Source organism: Cupressus sempervirens, chromosome 10 (assembly GCF_028749045.1).
Source record: "Cupressus sempervirens isolate cs-2001-9-10 chromosome 10, ASM2874904v1, whole genome shotgun sequence".
In the NCBI taxonomy this organism is placed as follows: Eukaryota; Viridiplantae; Streptophyta; class Pinopsida; order Cupressales; family Cupressaceae; genus Cupressus; species Cupressus sempervirens.
Window position 1 is genome coordinate 820,624,621 of NC_143127.1, and position 16,848 is coordinate 820,641,468.

The following is a 16,848-nucleotide window of genomic DNA, read 5'->3' on the forward strand; positions in this document are numbered from 1 at the left end:
ACAATTGAGTTAAGATATCCTACATTCAATTCTACATTCATTTGGAGCATCCATACTTGTGGATTCAAGGACTCGAATCCTCCACACAGATTCTAACATAAGAAAATTGAATAGTTCCATTTACTTTGTTTATCTATATTGCAATTTCAATTCCATTTTTAAAGAATAATTCCGAACTGGGGTTTGGCCAAGGAAAACCCCTCATCCAAACAACAAAATACCTTTTTCTAGTAGGAGAAGGTGCGGGACAACGAATATTAGTGCAAATCTGAGTACCCTTTTTGATGAACTTTTAAGATCCACAAATAGAATTTTCATCAGAGAAATGCAGGTCAAGGTCACATTTTTGGGGGTATGATTGTACCTCAGGGTAAGATCTTTCCCTAACTTTGGGTCAAGGTTGACCTTCCTCAGAAAGGCAAAAGGTTTCTAGGTTTTCTTTGTTTCTGCATTTCTAGTCCAGATCCAGTTACATAATTTCCTAAAACTGTACACAGACATCAGAAAAAAAACATTTTCTAGATTTACCCTACTTTAAGGTTAGTATTTTTTTTCAATTCAATGAAGATTTTAATACATACTCTCTATAACAAAATATAGGGTTTTCTTCTCTATTCATATTCTCCATAGATTGATTCTTTTGTGCATTAACCTTTTTGGTTGATCAATTTGGATCTCTCCTTTGAGAATTTGGATATAGAGGTGGATCTTATATCCCTTTCACCCCTTTCCAATGAAGATGAACACTCATTTTTCATCTATATTTTGTTGAACTCGTGATAGACAAATCTTTCTTTTATGGTCTTAGATCTTGCATGTGTTAGATTTCTTTTATGTGTTTGCATCTCATATAAAGTTAAGAATACAAAAATATTCATTTCTTCACGCTTTGTATTTTCTTAGTTTAGTTTATGTACATTGCATTGGTATATGAGCTTTACTACCTTAAGTTCTACTTATAATATTCTGGTTAGAAGAAGGCATAGACTTATGGGTACCTTTGATCCTAAGTCTTCCTCTCCTCTCCTTAGAATCCCAGATGATAATTTGATTATTCATGATTCCAACCCTATTATAGAGAAAAAAATCTTCTCAATTATCTCATGATGAAGATGATGCTTTAAGAGTTCCTCCCAAACATGTCTAAAAACTTTCAACTAAACTTGATAAAATGGGTAATTGGTTTATTGAAGAAAACCATAACCAAGATCCTATTCAAGCTATAGAGGCTCTTAAGAAAATCCTTCATGATAATGATCAAGGTGTTAATCTCCTCCATGGCATCACATACCTCATGCATTCAAATGTTAAACCTTTAGCTCGAGAAACTCAAGATTCAATATTTATTCCTTTGGTTACTAGTGTTGAACCTTTTTCAGTTCCTTTACCTAGTCTTCATACTTATAACCCTCCTTTTGTGATTACAATTGTTCTCTCTCTTTGTATGGGTGTTCCTCCTATATCCCTCCCTACATCACAACCTTCTTACCATAATGTTCCTTTTACTTATTCCAATCCTCTTCCACTTGTGGTTCCAAGTGTTCCTCCAGTTGTGTCTTCCATTTGTGCTATTTCTTACACTTTACCTAGTGTTCCTAATGTTGTTGTGCATACTATTTCTTCTAATTATTTAACAATTATCAATTTGGCTCAAACTATGTCATCTTTACAACAACAAAAACTTGCTTCCTTGACTCAAAACAAGTTTAGCATTCCTACATGTGACATGGGAAGTCCTTTATCCTTAGACATCATTCGTACTCCTTTTCCTCAGCAAGTTGATATGCCTCATCTTGAGAATTACAATGGAAAAGGAGACCATGTTACTCATGTCAAAAACATTTCAAATCCTTTGTAGTGACTATGCTCATGACCACAAGATTTTAGCCAAGTTGTTTGCTCAAAATTTTCATGATAAGGCCTTGCAATGGTTTTGTTCCTTGCCTCCTTATTCTATTGACTCTTTCCCAAAACTTAAAAATGCCTTTATTCAACAATTTCAAAATAACATTGGCCCACAAGTGTCTTTAACTGATTTAAGGCATTGTAAACAAAACACTAAGGAAAAATTGACTGAATTCATTGGTAAATTTAAGCATTTACATGCTCAGATTTCTTATCTTGTTGCTAATATTAATATTCAATTTATGTTTATTTCAAATTTTCAAAAGGATACTAGAGATAAGATTCTTCTTATAAAATTTACCTCTTTTCAACAAATTTGTGCAACGCTTCATCATTATCAATTACAAGTGAGCCAATTTGAGAGAAACACTCCAATGGATCCTTTTCCTATTGATAAGAGTGATGTTGCTACTAATCCAAACAAATTTCACAAGCCTAACAACTATGTCATGATAAAAAAACAAGTGAATACAGTTGTTGATGAAGTTTTTATTGCATCTCACAATGCTACTTCTACATCCGTTGCTTTTTTGTTTAAATCATACAGTTACTCCTCTCTCTAAATATTTAAATTCTATTATGAATAGGTTGTGTTGGTCTGATTTTTCACAATGCAGAGATTTTCCAAAAATATGTGGGAAAAATCTTATGCTCCTTGTGTCTTGCAAATTAGGGTTTCTTTTCTTATAATTTTTCAAATTTTATGTTACCCTAGTCATGCCTTGGTTTATGTGTTGCATGAATTTTATTAAATTCTCAAGGTTTGTCATTAGCATAGTCTTTAAAATGCCCTAAGTGTGTTAAAACCTTAGGTTATTTTCAAATTTTTGAAATGGTTTACAAAATGTATAAGTTCCTCTCTTTACGGTCTTATGGTGTTCGGGTTTCCCGTAAGAACGAAATGCTTTCTTGCTTGTGTTTCCATGGTCATGCTTAACAAGTGACATAAAGTTGTAAAGGAATTCATGTCTCATGGGGACACAGTTGTGTATTCCATAATAGCAGAGTTATCCATTTTGGGGTCCTCCAGTCATACAATTGATCCTTGGGTGGAGAGATGTAAAGGGTTTTTATGCTTTGGAGATGGTCTTACAATTCCACGCTAATAAATTGAGTGGGTGAGCAAAAGGATTTCATTAAATTGTTTCTGATCATACATTGTTCTTTTAAGTGTATGAATGTAACAAGTTTAAAAGTCACCATGTTTGTTGTTTTCTGCGAGTATGAGTAATGTGTTGAGTGGACAAGTGGAAGGGTGGATCACCTTAATTCACACACTTACATTTCATTGAATCACATAAGAATGTAAGGGCCTGTGATGGCATAAAGGATGTCTCTTGAGAATAATAAAGTGGGTTTTACGCTCATACACACAAGGGAGACTCATAAGAGCGAAACAAGATTTGAATTCTTCTACGAGCCTTCGTTGCTTTGGTGTGCGGACAATCGTAAAGCAATATTATAAAGAAGACCATGTTGTGTGGGACCTGTTGAGTTGTCAGATGGACCTTGATGAAAACAAATCAAATGATGACATGTCATATATGTCAGATGGGCCTAGCCTGCATGGTAGATGACTTAAGTTTTTCATTCTGCATGTGTGCAAATCAACAGTGATGTTCCTTTTCTAGTTTTTTTGAGATCTAATCTAGGTCATTGAGTTGTTGAAAAGAAGAAATTCTCATTACACCTTTACAATTGCATGGTCACTGTATGAATGAAAAGTTGTTTCATCCCTTTCTCCATGGTTACGATAATGGTCTAAGCGTACAAGCGTAAAAGATAGAAGGGGGAATGAAAAGAAAGCTTTATGCTAACACGAGGAGGGTGAAATGTGAGAATGGGATGCAAATTGTAAAGGCTTCCTAATGTTACGAGGATGAGGTAACCTGTATAGGTGTAAAGGAGAATAAAGAAAAGGTGAAAAGCATTACGATGCCATGGGTAAAGCTCTAAGTGTATGGCCGAAGGATGGATGTGCAAAGTATCATGATGCTCTGAATATTGAAGTGAGTGTAACAACGTAAAGAAAGTTTTAAAGGCTCCAGTGGTACGTGTGCGTATGAGCATAAAGGGTAAAGTGAAAGGTGTGACCAATGCTTTACACTGGTATGAGCAATGTGTTGAAGCGTAAGCACGTAAGGATCTGTTAAGAAGGCTTGAGATTCTATAGTATAAGGGGTTTCATAAGAGCTTAAAAAGAATTTCAATGCAGTGCTTAAGGAACCCTAACACTTCTATGCTTGGAGTATTCTAAAGCATCACCGGACAGACATTAAGGCTTGCTAGTTGTATCTTTGGGGTTACGAAGATTGAAGGGCTTTGACTCAACGTATAAATGGAAGGCCAAAATTGGAAAAGAGAGCAGCTGAGGTGTCACGCCAATTAAAAAAAAAGGACAAATTCACTATAGCCAAGTAAAATAAAAAGCTAAAAAGTACATTAGGATCAAATTACACGGTTGATATCCTTTGCTGACACCTTGTAGGAATGGTTTTAAAGCTCATGCATGCAAAATTTATTTAAAAAGCTTGTAGATTGTATGATTAAACTATAATGATTTGATTGAACATTTAGAATATTTCCATTTTGAAGAACTTGTGTTCCTATTCTAAAAATTCAAAGGTCTCCATAGCTTTGTGATTTTCTGAGCTTTTATTGTAAGAATTGAGTTGTAAGTTTGCAAAAAAAAATGGCTAACATGGAAGTTGAAGAGGTTCCTATGGAAGAAGTAGAAGTAGAAGTTGAAGATGAGGGTGATGATGTTATAGAGGTTATAGCTAAAGGAAAAAAGAAGGGTGCAGCGAAAACAGAGAAAAAGTCAAAGTTCAGAAAGCTAACCAAGCACACAGAAGACTGGCTAAAAATTCTCCTAGGGTCATCCAAAGAAATTTCAGCAAATGACCACATTTTCAAAGACCCTTACTTCCTAGTTAGGGATGCAAAATGCCCTAAGATTGATGGTTTTAAGCTATTTTTGTATTTCTATTTGAACATAATAGAAAATGTGCCAGTGCGCAACCCGTGGAACAAAAATATTGTAAAATTTATATTCCCTGAGGTATTTGTTGACGTGGACTTGTTGAAGGCTTTGATAAATTCTTATAATCCAGTTACAAGGTCATTCCATAGGCACAATGGAAGTATCCTATGCACACTTGATAGGACATCTTTTATAGAAGCTTTTGGTTTGGAGGGACAAATGGATGTGCCCATAGACATTGAGGATTTGCAAGGTAAATTTGGGAGGAATAAAACTTATTTTATGAACAATGTGATGCTTCCCCACATCCATTGATTCCAAAGAAAGTAGAGGATCATTTGCCCTTGAGTAGGTTCAAGAATTACTTCAAGAATATTGTATATGGACTGCACAAAGTTCTGGGAAGTGATGGTATAGAGGACTATGTATATAGTTCATTATTTCTAATGGCATGTGACATACAAGACCCTTTCCACAATAAAGAATATGATTATGTGACATTCATCATGGACAACATGCACCATTAGATTGTGAATGCTAAGAAAAGAGAGATGAAGGATTTCAAATTCCACCATTACTCATTGCTAATGCACCTGATCCTGTATAAGAGCATTGGTTACATCAGTGAAGACTTCATCGATCAAACTTCTAATGAATTTGGTGAGTTAGCTATGCAACTATGGACTCACAGTTGGGATAAGAACTTTCATTATTCAAATGTAAATGTATTTTTTGATTTGTATAGTTCTATTATCATGAGGATGGTGGTCCTTACTTTATTTAGGGCCCCAAATGTTTTGAAAATATTGCTTAGACCTTCTTTTTTGGATGAGAAAACTAAATTGGATCATAACTGGGGGGACATATTTTTGTTTAAGGAGTGCACATTGATGAGAGTGTATGCATGCCCACAGCCTCCTCACATATTGCCTAAATATTTACCCCCTAGGTTAGCAATTATTGAATTATTTTGGCAATTCTTATTAATGAACAAAGAGATGATCCCTCCTTCTCTACACAAACCTACATTTGTTTGTAGAAGTTTTAGGGTAGGAGATTTTGTAATTGGGAAGAATGCATATGAAGAGCTAAGTGAATACCTAGGTCAGTACAAGTTTGCTACTATACCTTATAGAATGTATGACCTAGAGAATTAACAAATGAGGTCAAAGCTAGCAAGCGTTACAATCTACCTCCTAGAAAACCAATCCCTGTAGAAGATTTTATTGCTAACATAGTAGCAATAGGGGAGGCTAATGAGTTGCTAGGAAAATATTGTGAAATAAGAAAAGTGGAGGAGGCCTTAAAGAGGACCAATCCAAATTTTAAAGGTTTCTATATAGAGATTCCATATCTTGGTAATTTAAGAAAGATGGTAGAAAACTTTGATTATATCATGTCTCAAATGCCAAATGAGCCAGAGGGAGAGGAAGTAACAGTGAACAAAGAATCCCCTAAGCTAGATGTGCAGTTAGAGGTTGATGTTGAGGAGGAACAACCATCATCTTCAACATGGGTGCCAAAAAGAAACAACGGGCAGGAAACAATGCACATCCTAGAGAGGGTGGTAAGTAGGGCCTTGCAATGATCAATATTTTGCTGATATCAGGAAAAATTACTTGCATCAAAGGGCAATAGAGGCAAGAAGGGCCTCCAATGATCTACAAATTGTATCTTCTAGATTGGATGATAGACTTATCCAATCTAAAAAAATCATGGAAGATGATGATTTTATTAAATCATCAGAGTTTAAAATATTTTTATATAAAATAAAGAAAAATGAGCTCACATTGAGCCTCATGCCAAGAGAGGATCCTAATAAGAATAAGGAATTGGTGGAAAAACTACTGACATATGATCCAGACAGTGAAACTATGACCCCTATAGAAGCTAGGGAGTTGGTTCATAGGAGTGGCATGATTTTAGTGATATAGAAAGGGCCTTTGTTCTTGACCAAATGAGGAGACAAGATAAGGAAATTAGCTATGAAGCTAGTAGCTATGAAGGCCTGAAGAGGGGGTTAGGATTCAGTATAGATACAAAAACCCTAGCAGTATGGAGTGTTGCCCCTGACACCAAGAAACCCAAAATGATGGATATACAAGAGACTGCATAGGGCAACATGATTGTTTGGACACTAGAAAATACTACTAGAAAAGAGATTTGTAGCCTAGTTAAACACTTTGCACTTATGAATGAGGTAAAGGTAGATCAAATTGAGGATAGGCTAGCTGCTGCATATAATGAATGTTTAGATGTTAGAAAGTTATATTAGGAAGAGCTCAAGACGAGCTATGTGCAAAAGAAAAGGATAGAGGAGTTAGAAGGGAAAATCTAGAGCACAGAAGTAGAAGTGGCATCCCTAAAAGACCAACTCAAGACTACAGTGGAGGAAAAACATGCACATGGAAATGTGGAAGAGGTGAGGCACACTATGAAAGCAGAGGCCCAAATAGAAGATATACCCATAGGGGTGACTGTGCCAGTGCCTGTGATGAGTGTGGAAGCAGAGGTTCCCCAATCTGATAATGCAACAAAGAAGAGTGTCATGATGAATATGCTAAGTCATAAGATAAGCATCTTGAAGAGAATCTCTCAAGATGCATATAATGCATTCATAAACTTACAATCTATAGAACAGATGTGCAAAGAACCAGTATGTTGGCTTGATGCAATTTTCCAACAATGGGGACCTTACATGTAGTTCTTTGATAGGTTAATACCATTGCTAGCTAAGAAGCCAAACCTTCCTGATAAGGTTATTGCTGTTAAGGAGGGCATGGACAAAGTAAAAGATCTACTATAGCTCTTCACAAGGAAATTGGCAACAATTTAGAATAAGATGAAAGTGTTGACCAATGGTTTTTATTCTTTAATTCTTTTTGTTTTTGATTTTGACAACCAAATAAAGGATTTAAATGAATGGTCTAATTCTTTTGACCATACTGACCATATTGTAAATCTGCCACAAGTGGCATCCATCTTTGAAGGTGATATTGATGGATTTTATTTTAATGAACTCATTGGTACTCTATTCAAAATTGAAATTGAGATGAATAGATTTATCATAGAGGGGAAATTAATTACAAATGCCAAGTGGCAGAAATCTGTTGGTGAATTAGCAACAACCAAAGCATGCGAGTGGCCAAAAAAGAGAGAGGTTATTATATGGGAGGCAATCGCAAAGATAAAGGCTTTACCAATAGGAGCAAGTTAAAGAAAAGGACAAAATTAAAGATTTGATGCTCCAACTATCATCTGCAACTATTTTTCTTTTTTCTTTTTGAGTGAAGGTGTCAAGGATATTTTGAAAAAGGTTGTTGTATTTCTTATTGTAAGGAGACACCTGTCAGTCATAATTGCCCTTTTCTTGTTGAAACTCATGCTTATATAAATGAGTTTTCAAGGCATTGTGATAGGTTTGAATACTTGTATATTTTTCAACTTTCAAGAGAGATACAGTCGGTCCAGTTATATGTAGTTGTTTTGAGTTTACTTCCAATGATGTACTCTCTGATGATATATAGAAATTATAGAATCAACAAGATATTTTAGGTTTCTTATTGAGTTTCTATTGGTTATTGTATTAGTCATCTAAAAGGATAATGCAAAAGGGTATTTACACTAGATCTGTGTCACCAATTTCTATCATAGAGGGGAAATTAATTACAAATGCCAAGTGGCAGAAATCTGTTGGTGAATTAGCAACAACCAAAGCATGCGAGTGGCCAAAAAAGAGAGAGGTTATTATATGGGAGGCAATCGCAAAGATAAAGGCTTTACCAATAGGAGCAAGTTAAAGAAAAGGACAAAATTAAAGATTTGATGCTCCAACTATCATCTGCAACTATTTTTCTTTTTTCTTTTTGAGTGAAGGTGTCAAGGATATTTTGAAAAAGGTTGTTGTATTTCTTATTGTAAGGAGACACCTGTCAGTCATAATTGCCCTTTTCTTGTTGCAACTCATGCTTATATAAATGAGTTTTCAAGGCATTGTGATAGGTTTGAATACTTGTATATTTTTCAACTTTCAAGAAAGATACAGTCGGTCCAGTTATATGTAGTTGTTTTGAGTTTACTTCCAATGATGTACTCTCTGATGATATATAGAAATTATAGAATCAACAAGATATTTTAGGTTTCTTATTGAGTTTCTATTGGTTATTGTATTAGTCATCTAAAAGGATAATGCAAAAGGGTATTTACACTAGATCTGTGTCACCAATTTCTATCATAGAGGGGAAATTAATTACAAATGCCAAGTGGCAGAAATCTGTTGGTGAATTAGCAACAACCAAAGCATGCGAGTGGCCAAAAAAGAGAGAGGTTATTATATGGGAGGCAATCGCAAAGATAAAGGCTTTACCAATAGGAGCAAGTTAAAGAAAAGGACAAAATTAAAGATTTGATGCTCCAACTATCATCTGCAACTATTTTTCTTTTTTCTTTTTGAGTGAAGGTGTCAAGGATATTTTGAAAAAGGTTGTTGTATTTCTTATTGTAAGGAGACACCTGTCAGTCATAATTGCCCTTTTCTTGTTGCAACTCATGCTTATATAAATGAGTTTTCAAGGCATTGTGATAGGTTTGAATACTTGTATATTTTTCAACTTTCAAGAGAGATACAGTCGGTCCAGTTATATGTAGTTGTTTTGAGTTTACTTCCAATGATGTACTCTCTGATGATATATAGAAATTATAGAATCAACAAGATATTTTAGGTTTCTTATTGAGTTTCTATTGGTTATTGTATTAGTCATCTAAAAGGATAATGCAAAAGGGTATTTACACTAGATCTGTGTCACCAATTTCTATCTCCATTTTATAAGTTTTTTAATTTTGAGGTCATTTGAATAAGGTTCAATATATTAAATGCAGTCTGGATGGGTTGTATATTGGTTTTATTGTTACTTTTTATTCAAGGAATTATGTAAATGCTTCAGTAAATCAGTAGAATTCACGAGTTTATAAAAAGGATGTTTCATAAGAATAGAAAGGGGTGATTACAGTTGATAAATTCATTTACAAGTTATTTGAACCAGATCTCTTGCCAATAGTTAACTCTTTGCCCCCATGGATAAGCCACTAGTCACATAAATCATAAATGATTGAGAGTAAATTCTACCTCTACATGTCAAATCAATTATAAATTCAAAATCATTTTCATTCCATTTTGTTCAAGGTTGTAATGATGGTCAGCACTTGTTTGTATCTTATTTCTAAGTCTTAGGTAGTTGCTATTTCTAGAAATATTTGCGAACTTAAGGATAATTGTGACCAAATTTTCTTATGAGGGATGTGTATGAATTAGAGAGTATCAAGAAGTGGATAAATTGTGTATATGTCTAGGATAGAAGATGAGAATCAGAATGAAACTAATATAATTATCATACATCAATATTGTTTTGAAGCATCCCCTAGGTATATGCACCTTGGTTTTGCAGAGCCTAAAGAGTAGAAAACCAATTGTGGTTTTTTTGAAGTTGGTTCCAAATGGTTTACCCATGTAGTTGTTACTAGGAAGTAGCTACTGCTTAGACTATATGAGTATTACCATTCTGGTATTGAGCATTTTGTTGTTCAGTAGTTTCAAACACCAATAGGTTGTTAACTGCAAATATGATTACTTTACCTCTTATTCAACCTCTTTTACCGACTACGATTGCATCTAAATATTTTGATCCTAAAGATTTTTGTCTATACCATCATCAAAATGTCCATGATACTGAGACGTATTATTCTTTAAAACATAAGGTTCAAGAATTGATTGATTCTAATGCCTTATCTATTGATAATTTTCATGGTCATGAGAACAAGTCTGTCTCCCCTCTTGATCAAAACCTTCAAATCTATACGAATCATTTATCTACACATGACACTAATGCTATTTCTCAGCCATCTTGTATGGATATTGTTTATGATTCAAAGATGGATGATGCTAATCATATTGTCAACCATGTGGAGCATGCTGATTTATCACAATCTGTATCTCCACCTCAACCTCAAACTCACCCTCAACTTCAACCTCAAGTCACACAAAAATCTCAACTTAAACTAAAAACTCAATCCAAACCTCAAAAAAAATATAAGAATAAAAGACCCTGGGAACTCTTGATTACCTTTGATTATTATGACATTATTAAAGCTCATGATGGCCCCCTTTACATTTATGCTAAGATTTCTAAGATACTTACACGTGGTTGTCTAGTTGATCCTACATCCTTATTCAGTGTTATTACTGAAGAATCTTTTTTATGAAACACTTGCAACATGATTCTTATGATACATTTGATGTGTGGATTCAAACTTGTAATGGTTTTATTTATCCATCATTTGGTTCTATTGATTTTCCAGTTGAACTTTGTGGTAAAATTGTGAACACTACCTTTGTTGTTGTTCTTACTTCTGATTAGTTTCAAGTTAAGCTTGGTTTTCCTTGGTTGAATGCCATGCATGTTGTTGCTTCTCCTATTCATAAGTGTCTTAAATTCATTCATGGTGAAGAAGTGAATATGATTAACTATAGTTTATATCAACCTTATAGGCCTAGAGATTGTGCTACACTTGACTTCTTTTGGCCTTCAATATCTAATTCATGTCCTTCTCGACTTGATAATATTTTTCACTCATATCAAGCCTATAAGCATTGCAAGATTCTTGAGTTAAGCACGCCTCTGGTGGGTCTTCATCATGGTCTTTTTCCATATCTCCTTTATCAATGGCTTTTGATTCTATTAATCAAGCTCCTAGTGTTTCTTGTCAATCTCCTGAGAATCCTATTAATCTTCCTATAGAATATGTAAAGTATTCGGTAGTTGTCCCTCCTATTTCTCAACATATTTCAAACAAAAAAAAACATAATCGATATGCTAATGAATGTTGTAAGAAGTGTCATGCTCAAGCTAAGGCCTGTACTTTTGTTATTCAAAGTTCTTTACCTTCTTTTGATCAACCTTGCATGATGTGTTAGAAGAAGTTAATGCTAACAATGAGGTTCAGATGCAAGATTGTGATGATTCTATTCATATTGTAGGATCCTATTTTGATTAATCTAGATGAAGAAGATACCCTTGATGATGCTAATGATGTTAATGATGGATATGAGACTATTAAAATTGACATTGATTTACCTAAAATACTTTCATCACAATCGACAATTACGCTTAGTATCGAACATGATAATTCTCAAGAGGATCCTTGTTTTGAAATGGCTATTATCGCTACTGTGTTGGATATAGTCCCTCTTGGAAGTCACCCACCTTCCCTAAATGATATAGAATGAGATGGGGAGAGTAGGAAGTGCACTTGATTGGCTAGTCCTTCATGGTAGCCTTTTGTGTGTTTGTCTATTGTATTGTACTTCTCCTATAATGTGTTTGCTAAATGTTTTTTCTAAAGGTGATAAAGGAATCGAACCTATTGTGCTACTCCTCTATATGTATGTCTTTCTTATATATGTTGTCTCATGTTATGTTGAACTTGTGCTTTTGTTCATGAAATTTTCCTTGTGTAATCTACTTGGATCTGTGATTTGGTAGAACTGATTCTTTTTTATCTCCATGTCATGGTCCAAAAAGATTCTTCTTCATAACTCTTATGTGTTCTTTCCTCCATTGTTATTGTAGTTCTACTTTCTTTGAGGAATGATGTCACTTTATTTGCAATATTATCATATATATATATATATATATATATATATATATACATACATACATGTATATATATATATACATACATGTATGTATATATATATATATATACATACATGTATATATATATATATATACATACATGTATATATATATATACATACATGTATGTATGTATATATATATACATGTATGTATATATATATATCTATACATGTATGTATGTATATATATATATCTATACATGTATGTATGTATATATATATATATATATATATATATATATATATATCTATACATGTATGTATATATATATATATATCTATATACATACATACATGCATATATATATATATATATATGTATGTATGTATGTATGTCTACACACACACACACACACACACACACACACACACACACACACACACACACACACACACACACACACACACACACACATATATATATATAAAATCTGATGATCATACTGACCCTATGGAAGGTAGATCCCTTCTATGTTCTTTGTATGTTTATGTGGTATTTTTGTTGATTTTTCTTCATTTGGGGGCATCTCATAGTTGAATCATAATCAGTGGACTTGTTTATGTTTCTGTTCAATCCATTGTTCTTGTTAAAGTGTTAGCAATGACTTTAACATGGGGGCATACACTCTACTAACTTATTGCACACACACTCTTTCAATATACATATATTTTTCAAGGTACTTCTCTCCCTTTATGGATTAATGAGTAATACTTAAAGCATGGATTTTTATTTTTATAGGATCTCTTGGTCCCTCCAGTTTCAATTTTTTTTATCCCTTAAGATCGAAGGTGTCCTTAAGGATGGATCTCTTTTGCTTTTGGTTTTACCCTTAAGGAATAGAATATTCATAAGGGTTTATCTTTGATGGGTTGACTAGTGAGTAGCCACATTCACTAGGTAGTTCAATTCCATCTTTCTAGTTGTGTCATTTCCTTGTGTGGTTCACAATGGGACATAAGTTCTCATTGGATGAGATAATCACTCCCTCTCTCTTTCTCTCTTTTCTAGGGATGTCTCTCTTATAGTGATCTTAGAGTTGATAAAGACTTGTGTCCCTGGGGGCTTGAGAGTTTCTTTGTCCCTTTGATTTTAATAAGATTATCTTTTCATTACGATCTCCTTTACCAAGAGTTTGCATCATGTTCGTACTCTTGCTGAAGTTGGGGATAAATGTATCATCAAAAAATGGAAGCACTTCCATTTAGGATCGTTTTAGCCCTTTGAGAAGCTAGTTTGGGGTCATGTGAAGCTCCTTGATTGGGTATTTGACTGGATCTTTCTTTTCCCCCTGTTCTACTTCTCTCTCCCCTATTTCCATCCCTTTTCTAGTAGCCTTTTTTAAAGATCTGAGATCTTTGACCTTCTAAATCAAGGATGAACTTTTGGGTCAAGGCCCACCTAAAATTTTACATAGGTGAAGAATGGCCTTGACCCTAATCTAGGTAAGAGTTGACCTCATCCCTAACCCTAGGTCCAAATTTCAAGTTCTAGTGGTTTTGGGATATCGGGCTTTGGAAAGGTTTATTTCCTGGTTCTAGGTCAACTATTTTGTATTTCAGAATGGTAAAATATTAAATTGTATTTAATTTAGGTATATTTCTAGGGGTTAAGGCTTAATTGGAATTTAATTCTCCTATTTTGGCCTCTCTAGAAGTTTGTGTTCTAGAAAAGGAAGCCTTTCTTTGTCATTTTCATATCCATTTTTCCATGATCAAGCATCCACCTTCCATTGAATTTGAGTATAAGTGCAATCAAGTGATCAAGAAATAAATGAGAAGGAAACCATTTAAGTATTCATTCCTCTTCAAGAATTCAAGTATCCAAGCATTCAAGCATTCAATTCCTCAAGGAGATCCATTGATAACTTTTGAAGGATTCAATCTCTTTGGAGCCCTCTTGTTGAAGATTTTAACATCCACGTTCATTCAAGCTTCTTTCTATTCCAAGATCCATTTAAGATTGGTGTTGAAGATCTAATTCAATTGATTTAAGACACCCTACTTTCAATTCTACATTCATTTGGATTATCCATACTTGTGGATTCAAGGATTCAAATCCTCCACAAGGATTTTAATATAAGAAAGGTTAATAGTTCCATTTACTTTATTTATCTATATTTGAAATTTAGTTCCATTTTTAAAGGTTAATTAAAAATTGGGGTTTGACCAAGGCAGACCCCTTATCCAAACAAAAAAAAAAACCTTTTTCTTGTAGGAGAAGGTGTGGGACAACAAATATCAATGTAGATCTGAGTACCTTTTTTGATGAACTTTTAGGATTTGTGAACAGAATTTATTTCAGAGCAATGTAGGTCAAGGTCAAGTTTTTTGGGGTAAGACTGTACCCCAGGGTAAGATCTCACCCCAACTTGTCAAGGTTGACCTTCCTCAGAAAGGCAAAAGGTTTTTGGGTTTTCTCTGTTTCTGGATTTCTATTCTAGGTCCGATCACATAATTTCTCAAAATTATACACAGACATTAGAAAATAACATTTTCAAGATTTACCCTTTCATCCCTTTCCAATTAAGATGAACACTCATTGTTTATCTGCAACCTTAAAAAGCTTCTCTTCCTTTGGGTTTAGAACTGCCTCTACTTCAACATTTTCTTCTTTTGCATCCTCATCCTTGCTTTCATGTCTTACAACAAGATTTATTCCTTTGCATATTTGTTCTTGCAATGCTTGCATTTGTCTTTGGAGGACTCTAAAACCCTCAACTATAACACCTACAGATCTTTCACCGTGCTTTCTTCATGGAGGCAATTTTGTGCTTCCATTGAAACCCTAGAGAAAAATACCTTACAATCGATGATCTATCTACATGCTCAGCCCAAATCATGGTCCATGTGTGAACTACCTCATAGATAGCAATATGTACACACACTCAAGAACATGGCTCTGATACCACTTGATGAAGGGAGCTCCCCTTAATACCAAAAACACATAACAAACAAAACTAATTTGTGAGAACAAAATATGGGCTTCTTATTATCACCACAAATGTGGAATTACAAAGTTCACAATTACAATATACTAACCCATGTGGGTGCCTTCATTACAGTAATCTGCAAGAAAAAGCTACAAAATATCACCAAAGTTGTCCTAGATAATGTTCAGGTCTTTCTTAAATAGGCAAATTTATGCCACTTGGGAAGGTTCTAGACATCCAAACTTAATACCTAGGGCTGACAATCCCTAACAATACATATAGAGTTGGCCAAATACACCTTTGACATTTATCTTAGAAAATTTAGGTAGCCCAACTTTAGAAGGTAATAAATCTCGAACTGTTATTCTGATTGGCTATTAAAACCACTTTTTAGAAACCTCAACTTCTGATCTATAGGCTTGAATTCATGCAAGTGCCCATCTATCAAGTTTTTGGAACTCATCCTGGGCTTCGAAGGCCTTCAAAAGTGAGCCTAAAGTTTTTATACAAAAATTACACACCAAAAATCTGCAATAAAATTCACAAATACATACAATCTGACCATGAAACTCCACTGACAAGTTGATATATCTAAAATGAACCTTCACCTTTGAAATTAGAACATTCCAAGCTTGTATTATTGAATTACTAATAACAAGTATGCATTAAAACAACCCTTACTGAAATAACTAAAAAGAAATATTTTTGGGTGATGAAAGATTGTTCTTACACTTAGGATGCTCCTGCATCAATTTGGCACCACCCACCCCACTCCCCCTAACATCTAAATTCCCTATTAAAATCTAAAATCTTTAAGAAAGGATCAATATTTAAAGTACCTAGAATGTCCTCATCGCCTCTTGCTACTCTTAGGGGAAGTCCATCTTCATTGCTCACGTTAATTCATCACAATTCTTTAGTGATTCCTATACATCTAATACATGTACATCTAGGAATGTACTCATTGTGCCGTGCATGAAATGTATCTAATATTACAAAATGCCCCCTAAGAAATAATAGTTCAAGTGAAATAAACACATAAAAAATGAGATAGAAAAAGAGGAATGTACTTACCAATAGTTGTTGGCATCACATATGTGGCCATGCTACCTATTGAGTGAGTTCTATTATTTTGTTGTTGTACCAAGATCTCTTTGTTTATATACATACATACATACAAAGATATACATATGTGTGTGTATGAATATATACACATATATATACATACATACCTACATATATAGAGATCACAAGGGCATGACAATGAGATGCAGAGGTCACAAGGGGCACAACAATGAAATCGTAGATCTCCACTGATCTCCATAATCCACAAGATC

General features: G+C 34.2%; 1 protein-coding gene across 1 annotated transcript in view; it reads left to right on the plus strand.

The window, feature by feature from the left end:
• The first annotated feature begins 6,260 nt into the window (after positions 1 to 6,260).
• Positions 6,261 to 16,848, plus strand: part of LOC149536466 (uncharacterized) — a 156,302-nt gene continuing 145,714 nt past the window's right edge. Inside the window, exon 1 of the mRNA XM_089806296.1 lies at positions 6,261 to 6,455. Within this exon, the coding sequence (XP_089662422.1) occupies positions 6,261 to 6,455 (195 nt within the window). The remainder of the gene's footprint in view (positions 6,456 to 16,848) is intronic.